The following is a 17538-nucleotide window of genomic DNA, read 5'->3' as shown; positions in this document are numbered from 1 at the left end:
CTCTCTCAGCTAGGGGGTCCCTGGCCTGAAAACGTTGAAGACCCCTGACCCCAGAGAAAACACGTAGCCAACAGGGAGCGCTGTAGGCGTCTGTTTCTGTTCCCGTGATTAGAAGGACCTCGAAAGCACATCTTCTCATCTCTACGCACTGTACTTCCGGGTCATCAGTGCAGCTGACTGGCTCTTAGAAGAATGGCCGCAGACAAGCAGAACGAGGCTAAACTGGCCACATTGGACGAAAACAAAGAGAATGAAGGTCTTGGACTGGAAAGTATCCTTTGAACACATGTTGTAATCTCATAGAGTAGCTGAGTCGTTTAGCATATAGTATCATTATTTATGTCCCATTGTGGCTCAACGGTAGCTCATAACATAAGCTAAGCTATAGCCAGAGAGGAGGCTGATGGCTAACAACGCGACGTGTCAGTCGCTGTAGCTGACTGTAGCATGTGTTGCTCTTTGAGTATCTAACGTTATGAATGGAGTAGTATCCCTTACATAGCTCGTCATTCATAGTAGCTGGTCAACTAAGAATGTGGATACCTAATGTATAGCTACATATAAGTCTGTCAAATTTGGTGTTGTTGTTGTTGATGACAACAAGTCTCCTTTCTGGCATTAGTCACATTACCGTTAATGATGGCTGGTGGACAGTGTCCATATTTACCATTTAGGCATTTAGCAGACGCTCTTAATCCAGAGCGACAGTAAAGCATGGAAAACACCAGGTAATACATCAAATGCATTGGAATAGTAATCTAGGATCACAGGTAAACCAAAGAACATATCATCAGTCTTTGATTGAATACTTTATCAGCAGTTTGCAAAAAAAAAAGCATAGGAAAGTACAGTTCAATAAGGTCTGTCAAGAGGATTTTAAACCCAAGAAACAAAGTCTATGGCTTGTTTCCATTGGGGTCCTACTCAACAGTCATAACCTGAGGTCTAACAGTAGAATATCCCCAAAAATCTATAATCTGTGCATTGAAACTATACACACTATAGGAATCGTCCACAAACTCAAGCTTGGTTACAGATATGTGTGCTACGTTATGCATGTTGTGTTAAAGGCTTTTCCTAAACAGTGAATTGCAGTTCTGCAGATAATCAAGGACTCACAGCAGCAACATGGTCTCAGGCATGGCGACTACCAGAGATACAGGTGAGCAAAACCACCAAATATGTGACAAGACAACGTTATTCAGGCAAAGCATCATCATCATCAATTATATTAAATTGTGTCTTTAATTAGGTCAACTATTTGCGCTTCATATGCAGAAGACCAAAATTCTTAGTTTCAGCCTCAAGAATCTGCTTTGAGCGATCACGTTGGCATATGGTGCACAACATAGTGGGTTAGTGTTGTACAAATGTCGCCCTGCATCTAAGCAACTCTTAGATGCTATGTTTTATATCTAGAGTTGCAATACCAACCCTTGACAGTCCTTGCATCCAAACAGAAAAGTCAGATCTGATTGTATTAAACAACGCTAAACTTACCAACATTGCTGTTGTACGGAAAGCTTGGATTATCCTCTTTGTATGTGCCAAGTTTTTCTTTCATAAACATCCACCATAGACATGTTATGAGTTACCTTCTGTCAATATCTTCCATGCAGGTGATCATTTTTCGAAGTGTTTGAGTTTGGAAGCGCTCGTTGGAAATAACTCAATGGTCCTGCGTAATACCATCTGTTTTGAAATTGCACAAAATGCTGGAGGCAGCAGGATGTTGCCTTATTCAAAACGAGCTCTTCCAAACTCCAACACTTATATGAATCACCTGCATAGAATTTATTGACAGAAATTAGCTCATAACATGTCTACGGTAGATTTTTATGAGAAAGATTGGGCAAATACAAAGAGGATAATCCAAGCTTTCCGTACAGCTGCAATGTTGGTGAGTTTAAACTTGTTTAATACAATCAGATCGCACTTTTCTGTTTGGATGTATGGGCTGTCAAGGGTTGGTATTGCAACTCTAGATGCCAGATATAAAAGCATCTAAGAGTTGCTTGCGGCTAGCCCTGCCTTTTAGAACCATCATTTAGTTAACTTTTTTGTAATCCCAGGATAAATTGGGTTTTCCTTCTACTGTCTTTATTACTTCTACTGTTGCAAACAGTCTCAAACACATTGCCTTATGTTAAGGCAGACTGAATTATAATCAACTAATACTCTAAACTTGGGGTGATCAAAGACCATAATCACTTTACTTTTGGCATTTTATCAGTTGTTTCCACTTGGGGTCTAACAGACTGATTGCATAAAAGAAGTCCCTTTCAAATTGTGGTTATTGTGATTAAAAACAGTGTCCCCATTGCTGTACATCTTGCTTTCTTTAAGAGTTTTTTGTTTTTTTCTTTAATTCTTTTTAATTAAATGAGTAACCTGGTGAGTGATGCTGCAAAAGCAGCGGCAAATAAAATGTTACAAGAGAAAGCACTTTGGTATAGAACATAACTGTTGATCATTTTAACATTTAATAACTTCAATCTGTAACCTTTTTATGTACTACCCGAGATTTGAACCTGGGTCCCCCACGCGAGTGTCAATATTTCTACTGCTGAGCTAGTACACAAAGTTTGGGCAGAGGGTATATTGCACTTTTGAGCTTCATGCAATACAACCTGCAGTGGTCCGACCAAAGGATATGCATTGCTCAATAGAAGAGCAGGGAAACAAACTAAAACCACCACAGTTATGTTAGTTAATAGTTAAATTGTTTTAACACACTTGTTATTTATGGATTGCAGCTTTAAAGTTCATATAGTACATTTTGGGGAAATAAAAGAATGTTTGATTTAAAAAATGCAATGATTCTCTGTTACTATTCCAGAGGATACTGTTCCCGCAGACTACGCCGCCTGCGCAAAACCATGGGCTTCAAAATGGGCAACAGACACAAGTTCACTGGGAAGAAAATCACTGTTGAGATGCTTTCTGACAGCAGGTGAGGAATGGATGCTGGCAGTACTGCTTGTAAACAGTGGTGTAAAGTACATTTACTCAAGTACTGTACTTGAATACAATTTTGAGGTACTATTACTTTTCTAAAGTATTTCCAATTATCAATTACTTCTACTCCACTACATCTCAGAGGCAAATATTGTAATTTTACTCCACTACAATTATTTGAAAACTTTAGTTGCTTTGTAAATGTAGATTATTATTACAAAACATACATTAACCACTTCAGCCCTATATACATTTCGGCCACTTGAAAATAGCCGATCTGCAAGCTCACAATGCGTCGCGATGCAACGCATTGTGAGCTTGTAGATAGGCTATTTTCAAAAGATTTGTATACATTTGGAAACTTGTGAAATGGGACATTCTGCATAATGAGTACTTTTACTTTTGTACCTTAAGTATTATTTTGATAAAAAATATTTTACTCAAGTACATTTTTAATTCCGGACTTTTACTTGTAACAGAGTATTTCTACATTGCAGTATTGATACTTTTACTTGAGTTAGAAATGTGAGTACTTTTTCCACCACTGCTAGTAAACATGTTCAACACAACTCGACGAGTTGTGTGACCCATCCCATTCATATTCCTGCTTACTACTTAGGTACCTATTACTTGTTCTAATGGAGGCAGAGCGGGCATGGAGCTATGCCATGCAGCTGAAGCAGGAAGCCAACACGGAACCTCGTAAGCGCTTCCACTTACTGGCGCGTTTGCGCAAGGCTGCCAAACACGGCGAGAGGCTGGAAAAGCTCTGTGAGAGTCCCCGTGTGGATGCCAGGACCAAGCTGGAGGCACAGGTAAATTGGAGGAAGGGCCAGGGTTCTTACACGATGATGAGCCTGATAAAACTTGTAAAGTAGGGACAATTTCTTGATGAATTGATGGTAGATAATTTTTGTGCCCTGAAATATTAACCCATTAAGACCGGGAACGCATCCGTGTCATTTTAGGTTTCTTTTGGCTGATCTACAAGCTTTAAAGCATCATTTAACTTTGGTAGCGCTTTTGGGTTGTGTAGTTAAGTTGGTCACAGACAGAGTTTGTGCTAGGGACCCCCAAAAGGGAACATTTGTCAATGTGCATTATGTGAGAGTTGCCCATCATTTTGCTCGAGACTCCCATGTTGCATGCAAATATGATAGTCAGAGGACCTCTAATCACAGATTAACGCTGTTTGCTTCAGGCCTACGCTGCCTACCTGACTGGCATGGTGGAATTTGAGCTGCAGCAGTGGAAGCCTGCCATGGAGGCCTTCAACAAGTGCAAGTGAGTTTTGACAGTCCTCTACAGCAGTGGCTCTCAAACTTTTTTCATGTCAAGGACCCCCACAATTATATCTATTTGCCCGCAGAACCCTATCTCAAAATATTTTGTTCCAGGGACTCCCAGAAGCATTACAAATTTGCGTTACAAATGTTAGGATTTGTAACGATTTAAAAAAAATAGCCAAAGTATAAAATAAGATTTAAAGTGGTTAAAATGATTGTGATGCTATATTAACTTATTTAGCTGGGGACCCCCTGGTACCCCGCCAAGGACCCCACTTCGAGAACCAATGCTCTACAGCAGTCAGTCATGAAATATTATGACTGTGGCAGTATTAAACTCTTTGCAGTGTTTATTTTTGTCATCAATGTATCTATATTTTAGAATGGATGACGGATCAAAATGGATCAAAACTTCCCATTTTGTTTCCAATCGTTTTTTATTCAGTATTGATAATTGCCTTTAAAATATTATGGAAATTGTGGTCTTTGCCAGATATGGCTGTCATGTTATATTGTTTATTTGTCATCTTTGTAAACTGTGAACACCTCCATTTACTTGTGTGTGTGTGTAATGTTCATCAGGACAATTTATGAGAAGCTTGCTAGTGCTTTCACTGAGGAGCTGGCAGTGCTGTATCATCAGCGTGTGGAGGAAATCTCGCCCAACATTCGCTACTGTGCATACAACATTGGTGAGCAACACGGAAGCACTAGGCCTGTCACAATTATTACATAATCACCTAATCGCAATTATTTGAAATAATCACAATTATTTTTGCGTAATCGTTTCCATGTTGAAAGATTTTCAAAATTGTTGAAAAAAAAAAGCTGAAATAGATCTACAAGCTTACAACGTGTCACTTTGTGATCCGTTGGTATTACATATCAGCTATTTATGCCATTTTTACACGTATAAAATTATTAAATAATAATCAATAATTTCTTTCTATATTTAAGTTATTTGTCATATCTGCCCTGTGCAATTTGTGATTATGAACCTAAAAACCAAACAGAAATAAAAATGTTATTCATACAGTATGTTTCAATGCCAAAGACACAATGAAATCGTTAATCGCAATTATTTGTGTGACAATTAATCGTCAACTTAAATTTAATCTTGACAGCCCTAAAAAGCACTCAATCACTTTGCTAAAAAATGCACAATCCATCATGACATGATGGATTTACTGACATCACAAAAAATCCTTCACCTGCTGCTTTTTTTGTCTGTTTGCAGGTGACCAGAATGCTATCAATGAGCTGATGCAAATGAGACTGACTGGGGGAGGAGGAGACTTTATGGCTGAGAAACTAGAGGTGCGATAGGCTGTTAACCTACTACTACCTGGCAATATGTAAACGATAATCCACACCTACTACCTGTCAATATGTAAAAGATAATCCACACCAACGACGTGTCCTGATATTGGAAAATACAGACATGGCGGGGGGCAGTGCTCTTCGTGTTGCTGAGGACTATATCCTGTCCATATTTTCCAATATTGGGGCATTATTATGCCTATACCAGTGTCCCTTACCAAATAAAAGGAGTCTGTTTACATTTTATTTATATTTTCACAATTGAGGAAAAACACTAAACAAAAAAAAACCTGCTACAGTTTATTATTGTTGTTATGGTTACATTAAGTTTAACCACATGAACCCTAGTGTCCCTATTAGTAGGCAAACTTTCTGTGAGAATAGGTGCACATTTGGTGAAAATTGCAGATCTACAGGTACACTCAACAAGACATTGCACATATGCATATTGACAATATGTAATTTCTTTCTAGGCTCTAATTACCCAGACGAGAGCCAAGCAGGCGGCCACCATGAGTGAGGTAGAATGGCGAGATCGCTCGGTGCCTGTAAAGGTTGACAAGGCCCGCATTTTCCTCCTGGGTCTAGCAGACAATGAGGCTGCCATTGCTCAGGTCAGTCTTGTTGTCAGGTCCATGGTTTTGTTAAGGGATGTTATTTGGTTTTCCTACACTTGTAATTGTTAACACACAAATCTTTTGTTCAAACTTCAACTGAAACGTATTTTTCCCATTTTGTGTTTTTTAATGTAATGTGTGGTAACCGTGATTTGTGACCATATCTCTGCTTGTGGCATCAGTGCTTGCTGGCAAGAGATTAGAGGTTGTATTTTATAAAATAAATGAATCTTGGGATCCAAATGAGAACGGCGTGGATCATTGGACGTGTGACATCAGTCATCTAATTATGACGCATCTATTTCTCCAAATTTGGGCAAGGTTTCAGCCTTGATCAGCGCCCCATTGACTTCTATTATAACATTTAAATTAAACAGATAAAACATGAGAAAAAATAATAATGTAGGTACTTCTGTGGGCTTCTGGCAGTGTGCACAAGAAATTGGTACTGATCGATCCAGCGGTTTACAAGATCAGCTCTGAACACAGACGAATAGATTCACTCCTAACGGCTAAAGGTCCTTACACACCGGGGCGATTTTTTCGTGCGAATAATGCGTTTTTTTTAAAACCTTATAAAGTCAATGGCTCCGTACATAAAGCGAAAAAGCGTCTTTTAATTATTCGGAACGAGTCCGAATTTTGCGTATATTCGCTATATTCGCCGGTATGTAAGGACCTTAAGACTTGTGCGGAGCCATGCCATAAAGATGCGGCATGATTGCCAATCAGCCAGTAGGTGGACTTCACCAACTGAATTTTGTCCACCTCTTGTTGGGTTCACATTGTGCTAAGCACTTCCACTAGGTGGCATTCTCCTGACTTTTCACCTATCATTGACAATCAACTAATAGCTCCCTACTCTCTCAGTACCGCTGATCCCACTGGTGCCTGAAGGCTCACTAGTGTTAAGTACACTCCTGTCACACCCATATCTACTCAGGTCTCTGGCATGTGGCCCCTCTCACCGCCGGACTGCATTCTGTTCATTTCAGTGCACAAGGGACTACACCCAGAAGGTCTCTGTGGACAGATTAGCATCATCATTACTAAATGCTCTTCAGTTTTGGATGGGCTTTTGTGATGCTTATGTGTAGCTTTTCAGGCAATTCACCTGCCAGTGGCATTTGTGATGGACTTTATAAATAAATGCTGTTCTTTTTGCGCCAGTCATACACTATCTAATTGTTCTCCCCATATTGCAAATTGAATATTGCCTGTGAACCCATGAGCAGATCTTTAAGATGTCTACATTTTGAGAACTCAAGATCTCCATACAAAACTATATTAAAGCTGTCATGTTTAGCCCATTGACTATAACTCACAGTATACTTGACATTACTGCCAACCATTTTTCAAAGCAGTCTGTGGTTTGTTTGATTTTCGAGGAAACCGTTGAATTCAGTTAATTTCAGTGCGATATGAAAATCTACTTGCAGACAGGCAAGACAACAAAGATCAGTGATGTTCAATTTAGTTGAGTAGAGAGTAGAGAATCAACAGTTACTGTATACATGATGGATCATCTACTGTACCTTAACTGTCAAACACTTAACTGGGAATTTACACTGGGAAATCCTTATAAGACTGTAGGCTGGGTCTGCTAAAGGCACTTTCTACTCCTCCCCATCATGTTAACCACCCTTTCCTCCCTTCATACTTCAAAAGATGTTTGACTGGTTGGCCCAGTCATCAGGGCGTAGAGGGGGTGTCTGAAAGAGTTTGTGGTTAATTATGTAATGCCAAGCCCCTGCCCTGGGTGGATTAGGTAGCCTCATAACTTAACTATTACTAATTACTATACAGTGTGGAATCTTCTCGTCGCATTCCTCATCCCATTCAGCACATTGTGATTGCCTAATGTAAAGGTATTTTTGCCCCGCTTGTAAACAAAGGCTGCACAAATGAATCATTTGCAACAAATTAGTAGCAAAACCAACAAGAAAGTGCCACTTTGTTCAAACTCTTATCGGCTCATAATTTTCATACTGTCTTCATATTAAAATGTTCTTTTTTTTGCCACATTGGACTCCAATAGACCCAATTTGGTTTTCAGCAGGGCAGCACAGGCCCTCTCTATTTTCTCATGGACAGAAGACAGAATAGAGGAGTGAGAGGATGATGTAAAGAACAATCGTCTCATTCATTCACACATGCTGCGGTAACTCTAGAGACAGTCATGGTGCAATGTACATGATTTGGATCAGCAACTTGCTCAGCTACATATTTATGTCTCCCCTTCTCTCAGCCACGGTCACATTCCAACTTATGTGCTAGTCCCTGTGTTGACAGATCTCCAACCACCGAGTGAAAGTATTTGTCAAATTGATGCTCCTCAAGGGTCTCATTTAAAAGGGGAGAAAATGTTTATTGGATGTTGGATTCAACAAGGCAATTAGGCAAATCATGAAATAGAAAATGAATAAATACACAAAACTAATAATACAATGAGACGAAATAAACACACTAGATAAAAGCCACTCCAAAAACATGTGTTTTGTTGTTTTTCTTTAAAAGAAAAATGTTTACACTCCCTGCCAATCTCACCTCCTCTGGCAAGCCGTTCCAAAGGTTGGTGGCCATTGTGGCAAAAATCGATGTTGGATGTATTCGGCATGTATTATATGCCAGATTAATTCTGTTGTTGCAGTTAGTAACGGCATCTTTTGGATACATTGTAATACACAGGCAACAAATGAAGAGACCAAAGAGCACCTGTACGAGACCCTGTTGGCCGAGTGCAGAGACACCATCCAGACTGTGAGAGAGGAGCTCAAGGCAGAGGCGGTAAGAGAAATAAGTTGGTTGACATTGAGGTTAATGGGTGATGAGAGTTGCCTTAAAAAAGGTAGGATATGCACATCCCCACAACACGGTGCTGGAGGCGCTCGGGTGGCGCAGTGGTAAAGTTCCTGCCCACCACCGCAGAGGTCGTGGGTTCAAATCCACCGTAGTGCATCCGGCTTTATCGAGCTTCTACGGGAACACAATTGGCCCGTGTTCAGGGGTGGGAAGCCGGGCGGTGAGGGTGATAATTGTCACTGTACGTAATCCTGGCTGGGACGGCACCAGTCAGCAAGGAGTGTTGGGCGGGGGGATTAGGACGGAGGCTCTACGTCCTCCTGGTGGGGACTCCTCACTGGCAGGTGAGTCAGTAGGATACAACAGCAGTGGCAACACAGAAATGTGTGTGGGGGGGGAATTAATTTGAACTAGAAAAAGTGCTCCTCGGAGCACAAGTCTCCGCCAGCAGACTTGTGTTGGGAATGTTGGGAATGTTCTACTTCTGGGAATGTTCTATCCGTCCTGTCTATGTAAGTGTCCTATCCGTCCTGTCTGTATAAGTGTCCTATCCGTCCTGTCTGTATAAGTGTCCTATCCGTCCTGTCTGTATAAGTGTCCTATCCGTCCTGTCTGTATAAGTGTCCTATCCGTCCTGTCTGTATACTGTAAGTGTCCTATCCGTCCTGTCTGTGTAAGTGTCATATCCCTCCTGTCTATGTAAGTGTCCTATCTGTCCAATTATGTATCCTATCTAATTGTTACAGTATCCACCATTTCTCAGCCATTTCGTGATGGTTCCTGTCTTACCTCACTTTGAAAGTGGCACAGACACTTTCAAAGTGACGCCATGTATTTATAGGCCGCTATACGTCACTAGCCAATCAGATCACAGTATTTCACCGTATTGTCACGTGTCACGTGAGGCTTGACCAATCGGTGTGTCATATTTAGAAAGTGAAAACAAAGTCTCCTGGCGAAGACAATAAGAATAGACAATTCATCAATGTGTATGGATGGCCACATCGTTATCTTTATAGTTACATTATTGTGCAAAGCCATTTATTCCTGAAATAGTGAATGAAGCGCCAGGATGAGCAAACTTACAGTTACTGATTTAATCCTGACCTGTCCCTCTTATTGCTCGTACAGTCCCCAGAACCCCAGTACAAAAATGTGAAGTGTAGATGCGGCCGGTGTTTTCGGCACATGTGGAGGAGGAGGACCATGTATACGTCACGGGAGAAGGGGAAAAAAAACAAAAATAAGTGTACACGTGATGCGGAAGTCTGCCGTGGAGGAGCTGTTGAGAGTGGTCGAGGATACACTTGATGTACACTCGCTCAATGCGGAAGTGGAGAGCCTCCTCGCCTGCTCCACTCGACTTCACTCGCCTCCTCCAAGACGCACATGAACAATTGGACCGCGACTACTTCCGGTTCAAAGTCGGAGTGACCGAGTGGGAGTGAGCGAGTGGCCGAGATTTTCGGTATTGGAATCTGGCTTATGACTCTTTCAAAGTGACACATGTATTTATAGGCCGCTATCCGTCCTGTCTATGTAAGTGTCCTATCCGTCCTGTCTGTGTAAGTGTCCTATCCGTCCTGTCTGTGTAAGTGTCCTATCCCTCCTGTCTGTATAAGTGTCCTATCCGTCCTGTCTATGTAAGTGTCCTATCTGTCCTGTCTGTGTAAGTGTTCTATCCGTCCTGTCTGTATAAGTGTCCTATCCATCCTGTCTGTATAAGTGTCCTATCCGTCCTGTCTGTATAAGTGTCCTATCCGTCCTGTCTGTATACTGTAAGTGTCCTATCCCTCCTGTCTGTGTAAGTGTCATATCCCTCCTGTCTATATAAGTGTCCTATCTGTCCTATCTGTCCAATTATGTATCCTATCTAATTGTTACAGTATCCACCATTTCTCAGCCATTTCGTGATGGTTCCTGTCTTACCTCACTTTGAAAGTGGCGCAGACACTTTCAAAGTGACGTCATGTATTTATAGGCCTCTATGCGTCACTAGCCAATCAGATCACAGTATTTCACCGTATTGTCACGTGTCACGTGAGGCTTGACCAATCGGTGTGTCATATTTAGAAAGTGAAAACAAAGTCTCCTGGTGGAGACAATAACGACTAAATTGGGGAGAAAAAGGGGGTAAAAGGCAAAAGAAAAGAAAACACGGTGCTGGTCCCTACCAAAAGTGAACAACAGGCGAAACGTTGTTCACTTTTGGTTCAAATAAAAAAAGACGGGAGAGCAGTTTATCGTGTGCGGACATTCCTTTTTTCTTCAGATGAGAGTTGCCTGCTCACACGATGTTCACATTGCCATTGAACTGGAAATGCTGAAAATACTTTGAACTAACTTGAACAAATGTGTGCCATTTGGTCTTGCAGAAGCAGCGTGAGAGGGGTACCGATCCAGACAATAGCAAGGTGTCCAACCTGCAGTTCCTGCACAGGTAAAAATACCACTTAAGTTAACATCGGCCAACACATGCAGGCCTTTAGCCATATGAACCCTAGCGTCACTATTCTGAGCATGTGATAATAGGTAAATATTCTGCAAAATCTTCTCTATTTAAGATGCAAGTATACAGTATAGGCCAGGGTTTAAATTAAAGATCTTAGCCATTGACTTTTATTCTGACATCTCTCTCCTCGACAGCTACTTGACCTACATCAAGCTGTGTACTGTGGTGAAGAGAAACGAGAGCATGGCCAACACCCTGCAGGTTAAACTGAAGGAGCCCCCAGCCGATGACAACAAGAGGACCCCTCGCCCCCAGGACCTCATCCGCCTGTATGACATCATCCTGCAGGTAGTACACATCAACACACACAAATGACACAGTAGAATTGTCAGGGTAAATATATATATTAATATTAATAACAACAAAAAATGCAAATGGCAAATTCAAAGTTTACTGAATTGGCTACATTTGATTTAGTTATTAAATAAAGATGTTGGAAGAATTTGCTCTCACTCCCTTGGTCAATATCTTGTCCTTCCAACATGATGAGTCTTTGGTTGTTCTCCGGGTTAAACAGCAGGAGGGACATTGTTTCTGCTCGAGGAACACTACTTTGTTTGATTGAGTAACTTCCTTGTCACAGTGTAATAAATCTCAACTTCATTCCGTCAGTCTCCTTGCTCTGCTTCCCTTCACCTTTCTGTTTTCTCTTCCTGCCTCACTCCACCCTCTCCACTCTCCAATCCCTTCCTTCCGTCCCTACCTGCACCCTACCCCATGCCTCTCATTCAGAGTCTAGCTGAGCTGTCCACCCTGCAGGGACTGGAGGAAGACGCCACCTTTCAGAAGGAGGTGGCCCTTAAAATGCTGGTCTATAAGGCATACAGGTGAGACACGTAAACAAAAACAGTGAACATGTTAATTTTAATTGTCCAATGGACAGTTTAAATGACACATTAGTGTGCATGCATAAAATTCAAATAGCATGAGGTTTAAACTGATCTAAAACACAGACATTTCTGTGTATACCATACTGAAATGAATGGAAACCAATGGTTTCCTCAGAAATAGCAAAAATGCTGCATGCTTTGGAAGATTGTCCCCCATGCTGAACTCATGGTCAATGGACTAGACATGCAATACCACGAGTATGGTCCCTTCACTCGTGTATTATTTTTCCACACATAAGTTCCTGAGTCACAGACTATACTTACACACGACACAGACCTTTTGTAGTCTTCTTTCACTTGATCATCTGTTCTTCAGTAAACAAGACATGAGTGTGTGTGTACAGTATACTGTATGTGTGAGTGATACAGATGTAATGTGCGCGTTCCTGTCCTTGCAGGTGTTTCTTCATAGCCCAGTCCTATGTGGTGGTGAAGAAGTGGAGTGAGGCTCTGGTGTTGTATGAGAGAGTGCTGAAGCATGCCAAAGAGGTCCAATCCAAGGCCAAGAGCCTCAACAACAGTCTGAAGGTTCATGACCCAATAACACACACACACACGCACACATTACACACAGACTCACACGTACATCATCAGCATCATCTTGCATGCTGTCGCTCTACTTGTGACCTTTCCCATACATGGAAGCAAATACATGAACACACACCAAAATATAAATGGGTGCATTATAAATCGTCTCACCTTTTTAAGCGTATACTCTGTTGTCAAACGCGCGCGCACGTAGACAGACATGCATGTTTGCATATACAACCCTGAGACCTACATGTAACACGTATACCTACTATACTCCTACATTTTCTTCTTTCCCTGTGTGTGTGTGTATGTGTGTGTGTGTGTGTGAAAAGCAGGCAAGCACAGCATCCATTGATGAACGCTATGAAAATAGAGCATATAATTAGAATTGAAAGGAATTACAAGTGAACTGTTCAAAATTTGCCTGTTACGAGTTGATGAAAGGGTCTCATACTGCGGATAATTAACAGGCATTGGTGCTTAAGCAGTTTTTGATTGTTGTCTCTCTGGCCCCTACAGGATCTCCCTGATGTTCAGGAACTTATTGCTGATGTCAACGCTGAAAAATATTCACTTCAGGCTGCTGCCATTTTAGGTGGGTACACTACACACCAAAACTGCCCACCAACACACACACTGCTTATGTGTGTGTTGATATTAAGATTGAGTGTGATGCTAAGTGAACTATGTGTTTCTGTTTTAGACACTGATGAGACTGCTGAGGTTCCATCCCAGCAACAGGTGAAAGACAACAAGGTAAGACATTATTTTCTTATTTGTAATTATTATTCATTATGAAAAAAAATATTAATTTGTAGAACGTCACGCAGTATGAGATCAGTTAGTTAAAATGGGGTAACAATATGATCACCCCAGATGGTATCGGCTCATGTTTTCTCCTTTCCCTTTAATCTCGTCAGCCCCTCAGTGACCATTTGGAGACCTTCAACCTTGACCCTACTTTAGTAGGCAAGCAGCCCAATCTAGTCCACTTCCCTCCTGACTTCCAGCCAATCCCCTGTAAGCCCCTGTTCTTTGACCTTGCACTCAACCATGTGGCATTCCCACCGCTGGATGACAAGGTGGAGCAGAAGGGCAAGGGCGGTCTGACGGGCTACATCAAGGGCATCTTCGGCTTTGGCAGCTAAATTGAGCCCCAGGATTTTAAGAGGCCTCCGGGAAGGGCCCATGAAGTCCTCTTGATATCTCGTACAATGCGACCAGGCTTGGGTCAGTTGTTAATTGGTGTAACTTGAGATACGTTTTAGCAATCGCTTTGGACTGCCTCAAGTGCAAGATGTGTGAGGATTGGAAATGTTGTGTGATCGGGTCCAATGTTTTAGCCTAAATCAATGATAGAAATGTAATTCAAATACCAATCTGACCCAAATCTAACTAGCGCCATTAGTAATAACAAAAGGTTGCATTGTTTGCTGGCACACTGGCTCCCTCCTCCCATCTGAGCAGCCAAGATATACCGTCATGTCGTAGAGGTTTTTATGCCTTGTGATTTTTTGTTCTCAATCTCACAGTCCTTACTGCTACAGTAAAATAAGCCAGGATGGCATAACTGTTAATTTTTTGTTCTGTTTTGAAAGCGCCTTCATTTACTTTTTTTTTGTGTTATGTCTGCATATGAGAGAATTGCAACCATTGTCCACGTCTTCGATACAATTTTACTCTCACTTTGGGACCTAGTTGTTTTAATAATAGACATACAAATACACGTCAACAAGAGGACTTTGACCATTTTGAGTTTATGAAACCGTGGTCTATATAGTTTTATCTATCATCTCAGTGTCCGAAGACTTTGGTTAAAAGACCGGGGACGAGTAAATGCATGATTAAGCCATGCTGTCACATGATGGTTGCGGCTGTGACCGTTCATCAAATCAGTGTGATTAACTTGTTTTGTGCACAAAACTAAGCCCCTCCACAGTCACACAGGAGTAAAGGAAAATAGCTATATGGTTATTAGCAATTGTCCATGTAGACTTTATATAATGTCACTATTTTTCTGTTTTGTTCTCATTTTTGCTATAATACATTTGTGTTAAATTAATGGTTTGGAAGTCTAAAGACACGTTAAGTCCACTTTTCACTCGTCCCCATACCAAAGCCAGTTGTTTCTTTTAAAATGTATAACTGTTTTGAACTGACCTTATTTAATGGTTACACACGTGAGACGTTTTCAATGTCTCTTCTATCCTCTCTCTCACACATGAAACCTTTAAATTTAAGCTTCATTTGTTTGTGATTTTTATCAAAATGTATTGGTTTTCATTTATTCAGAAAATGTACCCTCTTTGTTAAACGGGACGAGATAGAAAGTGCTCAAATACTTTTTCGCACTGTAACCGAGAAGCCCAAGAAATGAGTTATAATTAAAAAACGATTGGAAACTACTGTACATGACGACGAGATGGCAAGAACAATGATAGATTTCCAGGCCTCCAAATAAAATAAAAACATATTTGCGCCATATATGACTTGATTCTTGTTCTTGACACGAAAGTGACTGGTTAAGGCTGTGATCATCTTGAAGGCCTTATACTTGAGGCTATAACTGAAATACTGATATATATATATATATATATATATATATATATATATATATATATATATATATATATATGCACATGCACAGTACATGGCAAAATCCTTAACTTCGTATTACTTACTGAAGATTTTACTGTAGATATTTAGTTTTGCAGGGCACACTACAGTAACTCACCTGTGTATGTGGGAGGCCAAATTGATTGCATGGGTAGCAACAAATTGGAATAGAAACATGCTGGGATCAAAATTACTATTTTTGTAAGGTAAGTAAGTGTGTGTGTCCGTGGTTGTACTCTGTTTTGGGTGTGGATGGTTAAAAACTGAATGGGATGCCTCAGTAGGGTGTGACTGAGCATGTGTGAAAGAGACTTTACACCTCAAGGCATGTACATACAGAATTATAGGAATTTGTAATACACAAAGTATGTGTTAAAATGTATATTACATGTGTCTCTACTATTCATGGTATTTTGGTTATCAGTACCTTGTCATCACTGTTCTCTGTGCACATTCCTTTTCACTCCAGACCATCAATGTGCATTCCACCCTTGTAAATGTATTAATGTGGTGTGTCTGGAATCTATGGATATATTTCGGATTGGTTTCTGACCTGCATGAAGAAGATGAAGATGGGACAGGCAGAACAGGTACTGTGTATGAGTACCACAGTACTGTAATCTGTTGAAGGAATGCACACTGTCATGTTGCAGATTGATAGACTGTACAGTACTATTACCTAGATACTGTTGAAACCGTACATATTCATTCTCATATTCACACTGTCTGTACACGTATATTCGTTCATATATTCATTGGCGATAGACTATATTTTGCCTTATATTTCTTGATTGACTATAACCACTCATTCTTTTCTGAAATAAAATGCGGGTTGTGTGGAATTTGAAGTAAAAAAAAAGAAAAAAAACTACAGTACAATATCTTTACACAGCAGCTGCATATTATCTTTCTAATTAAAGACATCAATGGGCTCAATGCAAACTGCAGGCTTTATTCAAGACCATGAAATGATCAAAGACTATTCTATCTTGAGGGCTGAACATGCTAAAACTCCTTTTGTATTGTTTTGTTTGGGGTTATTTGAGTTTTCATCAAATCTCCACACCACATACGTAAATGGACGCACCTAAAAACACTATGACTCACTGAGTCTATCAAAAAATGCAACCTCTCTTTTCTCCTCTCCTCTGTGTTGCAGTAAAAGCTGCCCAGCCACATTCCTCGCCATGATGTCCCATTGTTGATGGGTCAGACAGAGACGCCCTCGTCCTGAAAGACCAGGCTAGCTTTGGCACGGACCCTACACACACTATACGTCAGTTTGTGATCGCACACAGTAAAACCTTCTGTGTCAGTTTAACTATGAGAGTGTGAACATGGAAACAAATGGCCGATCCACAAGCTTGTAGATCTGCTTTTTTTCTTTTTACACTTTTGATAATGTGTGAAAATGCTATGATACCAGTGTTAAAGCGGTTAATTTAGATGGTGTACAAACATGTAAAGATACACATGGAACCAATTTGACCCTTAAGAGTCCATTTGGTTTCATGTTTCCACTCCCTGAGTTACAAATGGATAAATTAACACTGAGGATTTTACTGTGCATTGTGTATAAACTTCCTTTTTTGGCCTATAATAATCTGATAGGCCATGTTCAGACTTTATTGATTTGTTGACTGTATCCGTCTCTATAGCCTTTATGTTCTGACAGATTTATAAACAAGTATTAGTTTTAAACTTCACTTGCCATTACTATTTAACATTTGGCCATATTCAATAATGTTACAGGCTGGCTTTGAAATGATCCACATTTATCATTATAGTTGACCAGTAGTTAATGATCAAAGTAAAAGTATCAAAAGTACTGCAATCAATACTGCAATGTAGAAATACTCTGTTACAAGTAAAAGGCAGGTAATCAAAATTGACTTGAGTAAAAGTACAAAAGTATTGGCATCAAATTATACTTAAAGTACCAAAAGTAAAATGACTCATTATGCGGAATGTCCCGTTTCACAAGGTATCATGTATAAAATGTATTA

General features: G+C 40.4%; 1 protein-coding gene across 1 annotated transcript; it reads left to right on the top strand.

The window, feature by feature from the left end:
• The first annotated feature begins 155 nt into the window (after positions 1–155).
• Positions 156–15398, top strand: srp68 (signal recognition particle 68). The gene is made up of 16 exons (XM_084081069.1): positions 156–271; positions 1096–1162; positions 2840–2953; positions 3578–3773; positions 4160–4242; positions 4827–4936; positions 5482–5561; positions 6038–6178; positions 8870–8968; positions 11359–11423; positions 11630–11783; positions 12228–12322; positions 12784–12913; positions 13436–13511; positions 13620–13672; positions 13837–15398. The coding sequence occupies exons 1-16, from the start codon at positions 193–195 to the stop codon at positions 14062–14064; spliced, it is 1770 nt and encodes a 589-aa protein (XP_083937195.1). The 5' UTR covers positions 156–192; the 3' UTR covers positions 14065–15398.
• Positions 15399–17538: the final 2140 nt, after the last annotated feature.

This window comes from Gymnoscopelus microlampas, assembly GCF_963454915.1.
Source record: "Gymnoscopelus microlampas genome assembly, chromosome: 2".
Lineage (NCBI taxonomy): Eukaryota > Metazoa > Chordata > Actinopteri > Myctophiformes > Myctophidae > Gymnoscopelus > Gymnoscopelus microlampas.
This window is presented reverse-complemented; position numbering and strand designations above follow the sequence as displayed.